Below are 19,314 nucleotides of genomic sequence, written 5' to 3'. Positions count from 1 at the left end.
TCCCCACTCCTCAGCAGTGAGATAAGCAATGCTCATTAAACATACATAATTTAGCAGATTAATTTCAGAGGTGTCACCACAGGCCTTTTGTAGTTGCCTGTGTTACACAAGGGGAAAGCAATCTTCCATTAGCTGACGGGAAATGCGGATACGGTGCTCGTTCCAGACCAGCTGCTCCTGTTCTGCACAGGCACAAGAAAGTTTCCCATGTGAGACAGCAATGCTTACTCTGTACCCTTGAAAAGAGTTCAAAAGGAAGCGTGAGCTCCTGCTTCCACAAGGTTCAGCTGACCAGCAGCATCTTGCCTTAGCCCATCAGTGACTCTTCCTGAGTTTGCAAAGACATGTTCAGCAAGTCACCTTGTAGAGCAGGGCAAGATGATGCTCACCAAATAAAGCAGAAAGCATGGCCTTTGCTATCTGTCTAATGAAAGCACAGAACTAAGTAGTAAGGCTGATGGGGTGAAGGAAATACCAAAAGGGAGAAGGAATGGAGCTGGAGCCCATTTTGAAGCAGCAGGAACAAGTATAGCAGATTTAGAGGAGCATCAGGTTGCATTACAGAACGTTGACTTTTTGGTTCTGCTGTAATACAGTCACTTCCTTTAATGGGTGACATTGAAAAACACACTTTCACTATTGCTTTTATTTTACTTTTTTTTTGTGAAGAAAAATACATTTTTTACTTTTGAGGTATAGTATTTCCATGTCAGACCTGAATAAGAAAAAGATTAAGAACCAACCCAGCTGACCTCTGTGATTTCCTTCCAGACCTACTGTTCCACAATCCCCAACAAATATCAATAGGTCTCTTACCTTTCCTGCATAATGATAAATCCCAAATGTTAAATCTACTCTTTTGGGTCTCCAAAAATACTTTGACTTCAAATTATCCTCAAATTTTTCTAGAAGGAAACACATTATTGGAGTTACTTAATTGTCTTCTGAATCTGCATCCATCTAAAGATATTTCTTGACTTCTCAGACAATACAGTGGCATAAAACGTGCTGATGTTTTAAGGAGAAAGAAAGTATAATGGTCTTGTAATAAAAGACACTCTGTGGAGAATATGGGAACTCTTGAATCAGTTATTTTCTTCATACCATTTTTTTTTTTTTTTCACCTCAGAAAGTCATTTGTATTTCTAAGCGTTTGATCTTCATATACACAACAGTATATGAACAGAGCGGTGAGGAAACATTTACCTGTTGGTTGGGGGGCTCTGTACTGGAAACTATATAAGATTAGAAAAACAATGAGCTTATATAAATGCTTATTATGGATATTGTTACTAGGTTTTGTGTTCAGGCGTTGGTTAAAACCTTCATCTGACACTCTGCTCATTCAAGAATCATTAAAACATTAATCTGCTCAGAAACCTCACTGAAATGCTGAAATTAACTGTGAGCACTCAGTAGCACTGAAATATTCAGGATCTGAATCACAATAAATTTGGATGTTTTAATTTTAATTTCCAAAATAAACGGAATTGGAAGCACAATTTGCAGAAAGGCACCAAAGCAAGGTTTGCAGCCTTTACCCTTAAGGAATACCAAAAGTCTTGTTCAGATATGGTTCATGTTAATTTCCAGAACATTTTGGAATTCCGAGTGTAACTCAGCTTTGAAAACAGTGTTCTTGGCATATAAACCTAGAGGTTTACATCAGTTTGACCTTTATCTTTTAAGCACAATAACTAAAAAAATCCTGAAGGTGGAAGAATTCAAAACCTGGCTTAACAACTTAGGTTCCTTTGTACTCCTAACATTTCTTCTATCAACTTCAAAGATGTATCCAGCATTGCATGCATGCCTCACTGAAATATACTGTGACACTGGAATGTGGACTCACTGAAAACAACAGCTAGCACATATACCCTGAACTAAATAAAGCAAACAAAAACGTAACAGGGAGATACCCTGCAAAATTACAAAACAAACCATACACTTACCTACAAGTGTCTGATCTGTTGCTTGTGGGAATCGACTTTCTTCATCAAGCAGGGATAATAAGCCCATTGGTTTCTGCAAGAACATATCTAAGAGCGGCCTGTTGTCCTCATATTCTATAACTCTTGCATCAACACCTTCATACAGGTACTCATTCTGTAACAAACAACAGAAGGCACATTATATTTATCTATACAGAACCAGTTCAGAAAATAATTCATGAACTGTCAATTATAGGAAACTAAAACTACATGGAATGAGTATGCTGAGATGCTAAAGACATGAAGGGACGTATCACACTGCCAAGCTACAGATTTTGATTTGCCATTGGACATTTAAGTGATTCCTATGGCATTTTTGCAAAAGTGACTGGAGATAAGAGATGCCTCAAGTGTTTGATTCTTCATCTTCAAACATATGGAAAAGCTCTCACATTGGGAAGTATGGTGCAAACACTTTCTAAAAATTACATAAATAGTGTCATATTGGCCTCTACTTTTATTTTTTTGGTTCCTTTTAAGAAATGACAGAAAGGTTTAAGAATTATTAATAAACAACAAAGGAGCCAATTCTTTTTTCTTTGCTGAAGACTATGGATATCCTCAACTTTCCACAAGACTGAGAATAACCTAGTAACAAAAGCTGTATCCACAGGGTGCTGCAATGATTTTTTTCTCAAAAATTATTTAAATTATAGCTGGCCAATACAAGAATGACCTTCTTTAATCCTTCAGCATGGCAGAGGACAGGCACAGATTTATCAAGAGAAAGATGCTCTAGGGACCCTTCCATTATTTTTGTCTTCATTACATAATGCAGTATACGAGGGAGCATAGTGCTCTTATATATACCAAGGCTGCCTTCAGACCCATGCAGACTGCTCCATATGCTATGAAACACATAATTAAGCCTTTTGAGCTACTCTAAAAATAATTTGCCTTCCAAATAATAGGACTTTATAAAAGTGTTACATTAATTTATGATGTAATGTCACAGTTGGGCTACCCTGAATTCACTGTAAATTGAGTGTCACAAACATGAATGATGGCTAATATTAATGAGTTCAAAGACCTCTAGCCCCAAAGCCTTTCCTTATGTGTCATTCACTTGAGTTTGAATGACAGTCAGGGGTGAGTGAAGAAAGCAACACAGTGAGGATTTCAAATAACAATTAACTGCCATATACAACAGAAAAGCACACATTATTAGACTTCATACCTCTAAGCAAGAGAGAAACTGCAAAGTGACAAAAAAAAAATCACTAACACTGTCTTGGAAATACAGAATCACAGAGTCACAGAATGGCCAGGGTTGGAAGGGACCTGAAGGACCATGAATCTCCAATTCCCTGCCACAGGCAGGGCCACCAGCCTCCCCATTTAATACCAGACCAGGCTGCCCAGAGCCCATCCAACATGGCCCTGATCACCTCCAGGGACGGGGCATCCACAACCTCTCTGGGCAGCCTGTTCCAGCACCTCACCATTCTTATAATAAAGAACTTTCCCCTGACATCCAACCTAAATTTTCCCTCCCTCAACTTAAAACTATTTCCCCTTGTTCTGCTGTTATCTAGCCTTTCAAAGAGTTGATTCTCCTCCTGTTTGTAGGCTCCCTTTAGGTACTGAAAGGCTGACCAAAATAAATATCTGCTGATCCATTTGAAAGAGAAGACAATACACAACTAAACTTTTCTAGTATCCAGTTTGATCTAATTTCTCAGGACACTCTTAAGTCCAAGGATAGGTTATGGTAGGGTCGGTTCACCCACGTGAAGGTGTAAGGAGTAAGAATCTCTTCTACAGTCCCACATGGGCTCTGTCTCTCAGGCACATAATATTAACTTCATCCTTGTCTACCCTGGTGTAGTGGACAGGTGGAAGTTTGATTTTCATTTTAATCAATGACCTGAGTAGCACAAGAAGACAGGACAACAATAAATGTATCACTGATATAAGCATGAAGTTAATTATATACATGTAGGTGCCAGTGGCAGGAAGGGAATGACTCTGTGTTATCTCCCAAAAATTACATCGGGGTAGGAGCAGCTTAACCAAGGGCTATGGCTGTACTGACACACAGCTGTTATGCTCATGAAACCAGCTGTTACTGCTCAAGGTAAGTACAAGTGCTCAGGTAAGGTACCAAGACTACTTTCACCAAGGGGGAAAAGGTAAAATATTGTTGAAGATATTACTTTGGATGTTCTATCAGAAAAGTGTTTTGGTGATGCTCAGACAACCTCAAAGAAGATCTCAAAGACAAAACATCTAATGATTAACTTTTCCCTACTTGAAATGTTTGTGAGAGAGGCTGATTAGGAGAGCTGATAGAAAAGGAACTTTGTAATAGCCATTCTGCTCCACCATAATGGCAACATCTGCTCCCCCTCCCTGTACTGCCAACACAAAGTGCCTGACCTTCAAGGCATTCACTTGGTGTATATGATCCCTCAGTGTTTAGCACTTGTATCCTAAGAATTGAATGGGATGTTAGTGCTGACAGCTTCTGTAATGCTGCTGTCTCGCCAGTAGGATATGGAGCAAGTTCACTTCATCACTTCCCATGAGCTCCTGGAGGACGGCTGATAACCAAGCCTTCTAGGCAACAGTATGACAGATAGCTTGGAATTAAGAGATACCATATTACATTTTCTTAAGCAATTGGTGGTCCTTGGCCATATTATTACGATACAAACAGCAAGGAGAAAAGCTTTCATGATGTACATCATGAAATTGTAATTAAATATATCTTATTTGAATTAATAAGCTGAATCAGCTACAGGATGCTGTAATCTCCCCACAGTATTTTATAACTAGAAGGCTCCTTAAAATATCAGCTGCTCATTGAAATTCTAAAGCATAATCCACTAGACAGTACTCCTATAGATGGGATGTCAAAAGGAATGACTGAGTTGCACTTATACCTGGGCTCCAATCTCATCTCACTATTTTATGGCGTCTCTTCTGTGATCAAAACTAGGTATTATTACCTTGTGTAGTCTGGTTTCATTTACCAACAGAAGAATTATTAAATGCATTAGGAAATTATCTTCATGCTTAATAAAAATGTAATGTCATTTTTTCCTGAGAATGTGGCATGATGATGCTTTGGTTTAAACAGCAGCACCAGGGAGTTATTCACGATGAACGTTTCCAGCTTAGAGTAGAAGATCAATTTGTTACACAAATGTAAAATAAACATTGCATACTTATAAAATGCAAAAAGTAGTGTCCTTCTAAGTGGCAATAAATTTACCACTTTCCAATATATTGAAGGTATTTCACATTACAATGTTTACTTTTTATGGAAGCATAACAAGTGAGAAAGAAATGGGAAAGCTGTCTTCCAGGAAAAAGTTACCTGCAGAACATGTGAGAGAAACACCTTGAAGGACAGCACAGCCAACATACTGAAAAAGGAGGCATTACTTTTGGAGCAGATCTCATATATAATGATATAATGGAAAAGAATATTAAAAACGAATAAAATCACATTGGGGTACTACTGTGACACTAAACACTACAGAAAGCATTCAATAAAAAGGATTTCTCAATACTGTGCAATTGTCTTCATAAATGTCAATGCTGTAGAAAATTTTCAGCATCACTTGGTGCAAAAAACTAAAGGAGAAATAGTCAGGAGTTATTATAAGTCTGTGGTCACCCACGGGGAAAAAAACAAAATCTTCGTTAGGAAAATCAGAGGCAATTCTTCCTTACACCCTACCCAGGCTTCTCTTATTTACTGTATCAATGCAGCAAGACTAGCAAAAAATGATACAGGAGCAGTAAGGCCAATTTTTCTTAGATCAGTAGACAGGAGTGGTACAATCCATTGTGTTTTGGTCTACAGTTTCGTGCCCGCACCTGTTTTTGGGCTACTTATGTCACTCCAGTAAATGTTTTATAGGACATTATGACATTATTCATTCATTCTTTTCAGGCAATTTCAATGAGGGTGCTAGTTCCTAAAAGGCTGGGGGTGATTGCTCTTTGTAATTAATGCAAGGGCATCTTTGTATGGCAATGAAGATCTTCAGAGAGGCTGACTGGGGAACTTCCTGAATAACAAAGCTTAGGATCTTTGACCACATCCCAGCATACCTTTTCCATCACTTCTGAAGCTATATTTTTAGCAGGTTGCACCTCCAAGGAAAGCAAAGCTTTACTAGTTTTCAGACTCAGGTACAGGAAAGAAGCCAGTGACAATACTGAATACATCTACTGCCAGTGAAATCATCGTTTTTTCCCCAGACATGTAATTCCTTCAAATAACAATACTGAATAACGATTTAAAGATGAGTCACATGAAATGGTTTATAAAGTTGAAGTGATCTTTTTCTGAGGTTTTTTAGTCCTCTTCAATTTAATAAACTTTTATAACTCCATTTCTATTCTGTTTCACAGAAAATTATTTTTATTAAATCCATCATTATTTAGCTTAGATGAGCTAGTTCCTGAACAAGAACAAATTAAGATAATGATTTCCATTTTTTTTATTTATGGAATTTCAGTGTTCATTAAGCTTATTAGCAAGTTATTATGAATACTGCACTTCAATAATTATTTCACTACTCATTTATTTTTTTTTTACTGTAGAACCATACGTTACATTATTCCTCAGGAAAACAACACTGCATTTGCACCAGAATGATCATCACTGTGTTATGCTGATTAGATACTGTACTTTTCAAGTTTAATGTATTTTATGTAGGCATTTTACTTGCAAATAGCAATCCAACAGTGCTTCATATAATACATATTCAGAAACATTTGTTAGGATCTGCAATTTACAATTTCCTACAGAGATGAAACAACGTCATTCCTTGAAACAAGCTTTTATATGTACAGCAATACTAAAGCTTAATCACAAAATTCAACACATACCTGTTCCCAGGCAAAGACGTGTTGATTGAAGTAGAACTGAATCTGTTCATTGGCAATGTTGATGCAGAGTTGTTCAAAAGAATTCTTCTTGAAATTCTCAAAGCCAAAGATATCAAGAATTCCAATGTTCAAACCATCATCACTTCCACTGCAAAGATTAATTATTTGACATTGACTATGTTCACAATTGTTTTGTGAAAGCCAATCATAAGCCATATCTGTACAGCAAATGAACAGAATAGCCTTTACTAAGTCAGATTTTTCTTTTAAAAAAATCAATTTTTATTTGAAATACAATAAATGCATATAAATCCAAAGACATCTCTATCTGCAAACCAGATACCCTGAATCACATAATGTCCAATTCAATTTATAAGTGTAGAGAAGACTTCAAATTTGATTAATATGTGCCAGTTAATAATCTGCTGTAAAAAGCTGATGGTACAGAAACAACATGAGGTTCTTTTTGTTCCTTTTGTAAGGAAACAGGTCTTATTCAATTGTTCTTTGCAATTAAAGCCACTAGATCTTATTTCTTCTTATTACATATTTGCAACACTTTAAACTGCTTATTTTAACAGGAAAGTCTAAAGAAAGAATAGCTAGACCTTCTATGCAACTAAATAACTACTTGAGGTATTGAGCACTTGAACATCTTTGTGAAGTCCATCTCATAAACCAAAATATTTCCTCATGGAACGACCACACGTGGAACTTTTCTTCTGGCTATTCCTCATCTCTTTTTGTGGCTATTTCCAAAATAAGTCAGAAGTGCCAAATGAAAGTTCTTGCTGTGTTTTGTTCTCAGTGTTTTTGTAGCTGTGTCTTTGCAGTTGTGCCTGTGTGTGCAGCTGGCACTGGGGCAGTTGGGTTGTTCTGGCTCTCATTTTTGCTAGCTCTGCAGCACCACGTCAAGCCACTGTGGTACAGACTGCAAGGCCAAGTTTGGGTAAAATGAAATAGATTCAGTTTCTGTTTTCAGTAACTGGTTCCTCAGGCACAGCCCTGCCCTAGCAAGGTCAATCCAAGCAGGGTGCCCATGCCCATGTCCATGCAGCCTTTGGAAAACCCCAAGGAGGAAACCTCACAGCCCCTCTGGTCCCTGTGCCAGCACTCCATCACTGCACAGTGCAGCTGATGGGCAGGGGCAGCTCCTGGCCTCTAGGTTGTGCACAATGTCTCTGAGCCTGGCCCTGAGCACCACTGCAAAGAGAATCATACAATTCCTACAGGCTGGCATCTTTTTTATTGTTTCCTGCCCCTAAGACTGCATTGGGAAGACTTAAAAGAGGAAACAATAAACAAAATTTAAAGGCACATATTCTGCTCTGACAAATAATACAGATTTACAAATACTATTTTACTGGGTGATTCTGTGTGAAGCCAGCAGTTGGACTCAACAATCCTTGTGGTTCCCTTTCAAAGTGGGATTTACTGTGATTCCATGAGACTATGACCAAATACATTTGCTGATTCTGACCTACATTGGTGACTACTTTGTCTGTCTGGAAATTATCTTTCTTCTTCAGAGCTAATTGGAAAAAAAAAAAAATATATACAAATTATTAATTATTTTACTACTAAAAAAACCAGTGTAGACTTTTGTTTCTGTTTGCTGTTGTTATTTGTTTGCTTATAGCAAGAGTTTCAAGTCAAACATTCTCCATGCTCACCAGCACTGTAAGTATTCGATTTGAAAAAGACTCTTCAAAGAGAGGCACGCATTAGCAATGCTGCCTCATCTGTCATGCATTTTATTCAACTATATACTGATTAAAGTTCTGCTTATTGCTGTCCTATGGTAACCAAATTTTTGAAAGTTTAGACAGATTTTAGGATTGTAGCCTTGACTTTCATTTGATGCTTCAAAAATACACAATCCAGAAAAATTTAGATTTGCAAAGCTATTTGTTATTGACATTCTGTTTCAAATATATGCTTCATTACTGATATTCCCAGCCAGAGAGAGCCCTGACCTACAGGATCTACAATGCAAGCTGTGTTATTTCTTCTTTAATTAATTAGCAAACTGCATTAAAACCTCATTCCCAGGATCTTTCTCATCTGTGTGTTTAAAACATCACCCTGTAAGGACAGGGTGGGCATTAACCTTAGTAACTGGCTTTGAAAACCACCTTGATTGATGTATATATATTTGTGTGTATATAAAAGTAGTAACTGCAATATAAGGAACAACGTGGGTGCACATAAGAGCAGAATTTGACCTATGTAGTCAACAGTATAAAGGAAAAAATAATAATTTCAATAGTTACACATAATCTACAAATTGTTAAGTGAGTAAAGGTTAAACAGAAAAACACCAGCTGCTGTGCTATCTGTATCTACTGTATTGCCAATGCATAACACAAATAGTATCATTTAACATGAGAACACTAAATACTTCAATGTAGACCACATTCCTTCCATAGAAGATCTTTCTTTATTTTGGTAAAGTACATTTTACCTTAAATGTTTGTCAGGTTTGAGAAGAGTGTTGATGCGATTGACTATCCAGCTGAACAGGCGCCCGTAGAGAGCTTTGGCCATGGCATCTCTGACATCAGTGGCTTTTTCCACAGTATTGGGACGAATAATTGTTTCTCCTCGAGTCACTACACAGTGAGAGGTGAGCGCCTCTTGCAGCTCGTCTGCCTGAATACACAGCAAGGATGCACCTGGAAGGCAAGGTCACAGCTCAGAGGCAGACTTCTGAAGAAAAAAACACACACTTTTGTCATCAAGGCTGCAAGTATAACGTACTATCAGTGGCCCAATCAAAGTCTTAAATTAAACCTGCAAGTGGCGGCTTTCATACAAACCGATGGTCAGTAACTATTTCAGTCATCAGCCTTTCTCCCTTTCGCTGTATTACAGAATCACAGAATGGCTTGGGTTGGAAGGGACATCCAAGACCATCTAGTTCAAACCCCCTGCCCTGAGTAGGGTTTTCAGACACTAAATCAGGCACTAGATCAGGCTGCCCAAGATCCCATCCAGCCTGGCCTTGAACATGTCCAGGATTGGGGCATCTACAACTTCGCTGGGCTGCCTGTTTCAGCACTTCACCACCCTGTCAGTGAAAAAATGTCCCTCAACATAAAATCTAAACCTCTCCAATTTAACAGCAATCGGCAATTCAAAGCACAGGATTTAGATGCTCTAGACTGTTCTATCAAGGAGGCTGCTTCTCCAAACTGTCTGGGTGACTGTTGGGAGCATGAAAATTGTGAGGAGTGAATTATATTCCATCCCTGTAATTTGCAGCTGTCCCCTTTTGCTTCTTTCCCAGTTGCACAACATTGTTCGATGACATGAAAGTGTGTAAGAAGATAGCATGAAGAGTTCATAGACTCTTCAGTTGTAATTACTGAGAAAGAGTAGCAACTTCCTTGAGAATCACTGCTCCTTTTCCAGCTACTTACAATCAAAAGTGTAAGGTAACCCTTCCAAACAATCAGTTAGATGCAGTTCAACATGTACATGCACGGAACAAATAATGAGGATCTATGAAATAAACTGAAAAAAATGTTCAAAATGTTAATGAGGTTCTCCATCAAATGTTCAAATAACCTTGGAAAAATTCCAATGATCTTCTTTTCAAGCATCTGCAATGTTAGTCATGTTTCCTGAATACCAGCAAACTAGTTAGTCACATAAAATGTTTTTTTTTTCTTTTTACATTTGAATCCAGGTGAGCCTGGAATTAATATAATTCCAACATTTAATTCTTGCAAAATTTCCATGTGAATACAGCCCTCATTCATAACTTTTTGCAATGAAATACATTTGCTACTAAAATGCTAAAAGGAAAACAAATTCAAAGAAAGAAAAAACTCACAATTTTCAAGGGCTACTGGATTGGAAATGTTGCTCTTGTCAATCATGTGTTCAGATACCACTGCGGAAAATTCAATGTTACCCACATTTAGAATGGCAGCCAGAACACTGTATACGCTTCCAAGTTCCTGGAAAGTATATGTAAAAAAAAAAAAAAGATGTAACACTTAGTAGCCTGAGAAGCTTGTCACTTTGGTGCAGGTGATCGGCATCCTCGTGTTCTTTCTAAGCTTGGAACACTTTCTCCCATTGTCTGACACAGGACTATTTCTTTTAGGAATACTTTCCCAAGCAATTATTCCCTGTTCTGTGCAAACAGAGGGAACACAGAGGATTATTATTTCCACCCTTCACCATGTCTGCAGACTCAACCTTGTCTAAAAATGTAATACCTACCTCAGCAAAAATATTTTAAAAACCTGCATTTAAGTTTCTTGGATCACGGAAACAAAGTACTCCAAATAATAACAGGTCTCCCACCACTCCAGTGTCATCAGGAAATGAGCTTCACTGGGAGAAGAGTGAGAACTCATATCTCTAATTTAGTAAAGAACTTTTCAAAGTGTCACTAAGGAACTGAATACTCACCACAGTATTTTGGTGTGGACTGTATTTAAATAGATTTAAACATGTATAGATTTCAAATGTTTTAGTAGGTTCCGAATAGAGATTCCGCCTTGAAATAGGGCAGTGATACCTACAGTAAATGATTTTAAGTAATTACATAGGACAAAATCGAATTTGTAACTAATGAAATAAGGTATTCTTTGCACATAGATTTTGAACTGCCAATTTTCAGCTGTGAATTTTCACCTGAACTGTGAATATTTTTCAGTATACTCAATGATCTGTATTTTCTACTCAGAAATGCTGAAGTGTTTCTGTAAAACAGACTCAGTTTTAAGCTAGCAATCTCCAATACTACACATTCTGAGGCACAGAGTAATAGTGTATTTTATAAAGACCAGTTTTGTAAGTTTTATGGTTGTTTTACAATGAGCAGTTTTATAACTTTGATTAGTATTTTATAATGACGATTTTCATAACTCCACAGCATTTTATTCCTGATATTCAGTTGTTTGCTGGTTCCATGTCAGGCATCATTTACTCCGATACAATCCTTACTTAATTGCTCTAGAGGACTTGGTCTTGTTTTCAGCACTTTCAGAGAAGTTAATCTAGCAGTTAATAAATTAATTATTCCAGTGACAGCAAGACAAACTATATGAGCACACTCGAAAATTATGCTCAGGATAATTGACTCACAGTTGATGTAGGCTTTAAGCAATCATTTACATTTTAAGCTTAGGGACACACAGACACTGAAAATGAAGAGCTTAACTTCTGCCATTATGCTGTACAGTATGTATTGCTGCTGACAGCTCTATTCCCTTTCCCAGCGTGTTCTAAATCTGGCTTGATCTGTTTTATACAGCACGATTACTGCTCACCTCAGACAGTTCTTTCCATTAACTTTGCCTTGCAACTTGAGATGAAACAGTGTGATTTTAAGGCTGGTATACTGACAAGTACTATTGACGGCTGTGAGGCAGTTAAAAACAAATTTTAAGGAATGAAAGCTTTATTTAGGTCTCAGTTTTAACTGAAGAAGATATTTTATTCAAGGCTTTCTGATAATAAAATACAGAATATGTATATATAGATCTTCCTTTGCACTGCAGGGTGAATATCAAAGCTCAAGGCTAGTTAGAAATAAATCAACTTAGAAAAGGAACTCTGTCTTACGGCATTTTTTTCCTAATAGAAAAGAAATCGTCTCTGTACATACACACTCTGATTTCTGGCACTAGCCATCACTCCTCAAAGAGAGTGGTGTACACATCCTGAGTTCACTCAGAAGGGTTGGGAAGCAGTGTATAAACACAAAATAAGCACTTATTCACACCTCTGCCACCATTTGGAAACAAGTCAAACTTCCCTTCCCTGCTGGCATCCTGCTATGCCACTTGATGCAGAAATAGAGAAAGCAATGTCCTCCTGGCAGTTCTGGAGAGACATACAAGTGCTAGTTCCTTGCAGTTTCAGCCTCAACTGAGAAAGATTCCTCTGTTCCTTCACTCTTGCAAACACAACATCAGACAGGCTAATTCAACCAATGGAGAATGTAAGACAGGTTATCATGGATGGGGCTCACATGTAGCCACAGATTATTTATATTGCTTCACCTACTTCTGAAATTGTGGCAAGTCTACACGAAGATAATCATTCACAGATTAAGCTCATTGTGGCTTACTGAGGAAACTGAATGAAGATACAAGTTAGAACTGCTTAATGCAGCCAGTGATGGTATTATAAATGAATTTTTAATTTGTAAGAACGGTCTCCTCTTCTGGATGATCAGGACTATTCTTTCCATCTATCGAAGTGAACAAAAGAGTGTGGAACAAGAACACACTTCTTGCTTTACACAGTATTAATTAGGGCATATCAAGGTTTTTAGTGAGATAAAACTGCTATCAGTGCTGAACTGTGCATATCCTCCCAGGCTGCTTCTAGAGTGCTGAAAGTACAGGTGTGAAAGGATGTGTGATATTATTACAAGCAGTTATGAATAAGCACACAAGAGGAGAAAGAGACTGTGAACACTGCTGTTACTGCAGCTTAATGTAAAAGGAGTATGGAGGAACAGAATGGATGTTCTGCTACCTATTCAAAAATATCGAGGGAAACAAGACATTCTGAAATTAACAGAGTAGTTTTCTGAGAACAACTTCTTACAAAATATGATTTTGATAGACAGATTAAAACATGCATCCATTTGGCAGCAATAGTTCTGTATTTCACAGATACCATATGGGTTGTGTTCCTGATATCATTTGCGATTGATAAAGTCAGTGGTAAACTATAGCCATGATGCACAGCTTCTAAAATGAGAGAACAAGGGTGCAGGATGGGGTTTATTTCCCTTGAGTCATATTTTATAAGTACAGAGGCCTGGTTTTCACTGCAATTACATGAAAAACAGCCTGGTGAGAAGGATTTAATGGCCAGTAGAGCAATGGTATGAGATGATAAAGGAAGAATGGGTTCAGTTAATGTTCAGTGATCACATCCACTCTAAAGGAATGTAAAAACTTCACTCAACTTTGTCCCTGGAGTTGTGAAAATTTATTGAGTTCATCAAAACCCAGATAAACTCAATGAATTTTTAGAACTCCCACCATGGACATCATCTTAAAACAGAGATGAAGCTCATATTCACAGCCCCCAAAATTATAGACTAATAAACAGTTACAACATTTAATTTGCAGAAGCCTTTTTTCCCCAATCACTCAGCTGTGCTGTGTTCACGAACATCAAAGCCTTGTTGACTAACATCATTTTATTGGTTTATGCCTTAAAACCTTAAAAATTTAAATGTAGCATATAACAGCAAGTTGACCACGTAATATCATAAAAACAATACTGCTAAAGGAGGAAAATAACAAGGGTGACTATTTCAATTCTTTATTCATGTTTTCCCTTATCAAGGTAGCCATTAAAATTCATTAAAAAGGGTTATCAGCACTCACCTCCAGAGTAAAACCTATGACTTTGAAGCACTGTTCAATTAATTCAAACTGCGACTTATAAAAGCTGTTGTTCATAAAGTCTTGCACTATTCTGAAATGATCGTTTTGCAGATATCTGGAAGAGTTGACAGAGTTAGAATTTAAATGAGGTTAGGAATTCAACACCATCAGATTTCTAAGGAATCAATTTTTGTAAAAATAAACAGTATTACCTGGGAGGTCTATATTCTGGCAATTTGTAATGTGCCAGTTTTTTCTTTTCTGCAAGACCAGCATAAATATAATAAAAAATATGGAAATTTTTCTCTCCTCTGCAACAAGAAAGAAACTTGTTTAGAAGTGTATCTATGTTACATTTATTGATGACATACACACTACAATTAAATGCTATTAAGGTAACAGACAAGGCTCACTCAACTTGATAGCAAAGACAACACTGCTCTACACCAACATCTTCAGGAGCCCTTGGAAATTCAGGCTTCAAGCACTAACCTCCTACAGTGCCTCTCAGGCTAACCAGCTCAGCAGCATTTTCCTGTGAATTCAGATCTCTAAACACCTACCCAAAGCACATTTGAGGCACTTAAATGGTTTGCTGACTTTCTGTCTCAGCATGTGGCAAAATGTAAATACCAACTAATGGTGACAGGAAAAAAAAACACACATTAAGTTAAGAAAAAGGTGATATTTTAGGGAAAAAGCTAATTTTATCCTGAAAAAAGCACTTTCTGTGCTTATGTTCAACTTGGAAATGAAAAAAGCTTTTTATAAACCTGCATCTAACTTTAAATTGTTAATAAAAAAATTGCCAGTGAGATTCAGAAATCATTCATACCAGAAATATACAACAGGCAACAAGGTCATACAGAACTACAGAATGAATAAAAATGAGAAAAGACCAGTAAGCAGAAAAATTTAAAACAACAAGATTCCTTGTCTCAAGCTCTATCTTTTCTATCATTACTAAGATAGAAACAGAGTAGGTATAATATTTTTACTATATATCGTGACAGAAAATACATTTCAATAATTTTAATACATTAGAAATGCCATTTCATTTTTCTTTCATATTATGAGATATACACACAACAGAAATTGCTCTGTATTGCACTCGTCAGTAATCCTGCATAAATTCTCCAAAGTAGAAAGTGAACATTTTGCAAACAAATCTAAAATACTAGAGGAAACATAAAGCAATTAAAGCCACATAATTTATATAATACTAAAAGTTTGCGTCAAAGTAAAATTTTGATTTCTCCATAATTTCCACAAAGAACCATTAGAAAGCTTTTATTCTTTAGACATTCCAATATACTTTTTATATATCAGATATGAACGTTCATGGGATTTGTTTAAGCAATTGTGGAGGCAATGAAAAAAATAGGAGTAGTTTTCAATTAGTTGACAGAACTGTTAACCGTTCATAAATCATTTATGTAAAAATCCACATCACAACACAACCACACACAGCAGTGTACTCCTTACTCTTCCTTCTGTTTTGTCCTGAGATAACTGCCATTATTGTAAGCCTCCTCCATAAACCTCAAATGAGGTAAAAAATTATTTTTATACTTACACTGCCTGGTGGACAACTCTGGATTTTTCAAGGAGGTACTCTGAAATCTGAGCTCCTACTACAGTGCCACCACAAGTAAATTTCATTTCCAAATATTTTCCAAATCTGCTGGAGTTATCATTGATGATAGTGCCTGCATTTCCAAATGCTTCTACAAGGTTATTCACCTGGAGGATTTTCTCCTGTAGAGTCCTGTTATTAGCCTAGAAGTGAGAAAAACAGTACTTAAAATAAGCAGTAATTATTCAAATACATTCCTTCTTAAGTGCTTCTTTCCTATTCCAGTTTGCACCACGTAGTGTGACTTTTGTGTACTCCAAAATGTTGCACTCGGGCCTTTTTCCTTTTTTTCCTATATCAGTAAGTTAACCCCGTGCAATACAACCCTCACACACAGGCTTTCCTGCTTTCCTTCATGAGCATTATCTTAATGGTGCTGCTTCAATACTTGGAGTTGGGCATAAGCTTCTGAACAGAAATTAACAAATGGGCGTGCTGTTATTTATTCAGCCATTCATCTAATCTCGCTGCTTTGCTACAGTCAAAGAACAGATCAAACTGTTTCTGTAACAAGGTAAGGCATATCTCACACCTTGACTCATTAGTGTGCGTGACAAGAGCACAGGTGTGTGGCACAGACTAGCAATTACAGATTGTATCCACATGGGTGTTGGACCCTGTCCTTCTAATTTTCACTCCAATTGCATCTGCATGAATGAGATGAAAGCCAGCTCACACAAAACCAGCTGAGTACACTCCTTCATTCAAACATGTAGGCATACCTTCAATATGTAGACGGAGTTTTTCATTGGAGTAAGGAATGTAAGATTTCAGAGGGAAAAATATTTCACTTTGTATGGACAAAAGCTGTCTTTGAGTTTTTATCAATCACACTGATCAATTAATTTTCCTTACCAGATACACAGGTCCCTTCCTTCCCATGGATCTCAAAGAAACATGGCCCTGCAGACTCAAGAAGGCATCAAAATGCAATGGAATCAATAGAGGCCTTACATCTCATCTAGAGTGCGCCACTGCTTATGCACATGTAGCCTTTGATACAATGGACTTTCACAAACTGACACATACTTGGCTGTCCACTATACTTTTGAATAAGTAGACTCATTATCAGAGTGGTCATTCCTACATAAAGCATATGGAAAGAAAGGCATACATATACCACAAAGCATGTCACAATACAGCATTCTGCAGAACGAATGGCTGGCTGAAAGTGGAAATACACAATCCAGGGCTAATCAGTTTCTGTGGTCCATCACTTGACATGGCTTGCCTGCTTTTACAATCCATGTTACCATATGTTTAAAGTGCACTGCACCACACTGGTAAATCAGTTTGCTAGCATATCACTTGGGAAATGCAAAATCCCTTTCTGCTAATTATGATGGTTACTTCCCAGAAGGAACACATCTAAGTGACAGCAAACTGGTTGTGGTGAGAGGCAAAAAGGTCTAAGATAGTTTAACAGTTTGGGTGATACAAAGACATTCAACTAAACTGGCATAAGCCCTCACTAGAAGGGGGCACTCATAGGAGCTCTTAGGAAAATGTTTACTGTCTTGGTCCTCTAGCAATGTCCTGCCCCTGATTCAGTCATTCAGTTAGATCTCAGATACCAAAGCCTTACAGAAGCTTACAGGGAATCATACCTTGCCCAGGACAGTGAGCTGCTGAACCAGAAGATGGGCACTTTGTGTCTTGCCAGCTCCACTTTCCCCAGAAATAACGATGCACTGCAGAGAACAAAACCATAAGTCTGAGCTCATTACATATCTCTCATCCTAGTAAAAGATATAAATAGGTCATCTCATCTTTACCTGATCAGAGTTGTATGTCACCATGGACTGATAACCAATGTCAGCAACAGCAAAAATGTGAGGAGGGTTGGCAGTCCGTTTGGCTCCAATATACAGTTTGGAATGCTAAGCACAAGAAAAATGAAAACATTTTCTATGTCTCCTTAATGACTTTTTTTCACTTATCTTTCATTTTCAAATTAGTGTACATCATCCTTCTTAGTAGTATTGCTGCTTCTGAGTGAGCAGTTACTGCATTCACTGTACTGTGGATCTGCATTTAGTAGTATAAGAACTGCTAAAAAAGATAAAAAACAATTTTGTATGCTTTCAGCTTTATGCCGCGAAAATTGAATTGTTAGAATAAATATAATGTTGCCTTATTTATGTAATTTAAAATGAAATTACACTTTACATCATCTTGCTTTTTGTGCATGATACTGATGTCTAAACTTCAGAAAAGTAACTGACAATTAAAAATGGCAAATTATGTATGACTGAATATTTAGTATCTGTTCCCTGTGTATAGTGAAAGGGCAAATTCACAAAAGTTAAAATTTTACTTAATAGTTTTGTGAACTGTCGGATCAATTAAATAGTTACGGCTTCCACAGCTCTCTTGGGATGAAATCTCCCCACCTTCTACATCCAACCAATTGCCCTGGCAGAAGTTCTCCACAGGAAATGGAGGAGGAGGAATGCTCTCTCCTACCAAAAGGAATAAGATTCAGGCAAATTAATGTATGCATCAGCACAAATACTACTTCTGAACTAACTGCTCATATTGGTGGTGGTCTAGTCAACAAATCTCATGAATTTTAGTGCAATTTATCTCAACTCAGAATGAATACTGAAAGTCACTGAAAGAACAGCAACTGCAAAAATCCTTTTTTTCTCTATTGATCAAAATAGGTGACTTGCTCAGATATAGCCATCTGCACTTAAGACATGATATAAGCCATCTGCAGACATAAAGATACCTGAGAGGCTTTTATTTGTTTTTTTCGTTTCTCATTTCTATGCTGAAATTCAACACAATAGGGATGTGTATCAACATGAAATTAAAAGGACTACTGTATTGGAAATTCTTCTTTTTCAGAGTGAATTGAAATAAATTTCAAGAACAATTTTACTTTATACTTATGAACAGTCATATTTTATTGGAAATAAGTGCCAGCAGAAAAGAATCAAACTAAATTTTCACACCTGTGAAGAATAAATGTCTACATTCCGAAATGGATTGACAGCTATGAGGATGTCCCCAACATATGTGTAGATCTGATCCTTGGCATAACTCTTCTGCAACTGCTCTGTCACTGTATTCTGATGGAGAAAAAAAAAAAAGAACAGTCTCACAGAGAGAAAAAAATAATATAAGGAAAACAGACAGAACATGAATATAGTTACAATAGGTGAAGATAAGAGAAAAAGAAGACTTTAATGGCCAGGAATACACATTATCTTGATTGCAGATAAGTAATACTTTCAAACACCCTGGCATTCATAATTGCTTGTGTCCAAACTCCCTTTGAACAAGGTACACTTACCAATCCCCAAGTGTCTATAGAAAAATTAGTTAATAAGTAGTGTTTTAGTCTGTACCAGTTTATTTATGTACAGCCTGACAGAGGAAGAATGACTGTTTACAACCACCGATGGCCTCTATCACTTGCAGATAATGTGCAGTGGCCTGATTCTTCTTCCTGTTTTTGAAC

The 19,314-nt window shown here is 37.2% G+C and overlaps 1 protein-coding gene across 1 annotated transcript in view; it reads right to left on the bottom strand.

Annotated features, from left to right (window-relative positions):
* Positions 1 to 19,314, bottom strand: part of LOC122159639 (myosin-IIIa-like) — a 57,805-nt gene that overhangs the window by 27,359 nt on the left and 11,132 nt on the right. The window contains exons 4-12 of the mRNA XM_042817426.1: positions 18,806 to 18,922; positions 17,621 to 17,725; positions 17,453 to 17,536; positions 15,786 to 15,988; positions 14,210 to 14,324; positions 9,304 to 9,491; positions 6,840 to 6,987; positions 1,953 to 2,106; positions 817 to 905 (exon numbers count right to left, since the gene is read on the bottom strand). Coding sequence (XP_042673360.1) covers positions 817 to 905; positions 1,953 to 2,106; positions 6,840 to 6,987; positions 9,304 to 9,491; positions 14,210 to 14,324; positions 15,786 to 15,988; positions 17,453 to 17,536; positions 17,621 to 17,725; positions 18,806 to 18,922 — 1,203 coding nt within the window. The remainder of the gene's footprint in view (positions 1 to 816; positions 906 to 1,952; positions 2,107 to 6,839; positions 6,988 to 9,303; positions 9,492 to 14,209; positions 14,325 to 15,785; positions 15,989 to 17,452; positions 17,537 to 17,620; positions 17,726 to 18,805; positions 18,923 to 19,314) is intronic.

The sequence above is a fragment of the Centrocercus urophasianus genome, unplaced genomic scaffold (genome assembly GCF_019232065.1).
Source record: "Centrocercus urophasianus isolate 14NV4802_14NV808 unplaced genomic scaffold, USGS_Curo_1.0 seq_16, whole genome shotgun sequence".
NCBI lineage: Eukaryota > Metazoa > Chordata > Aves > Galliformes > Phasianidae > Centrocercus > Centrocercus urophasianus.
This window is presented reverse-complemented; position numbering and strand designations above follow the sequence as displayed.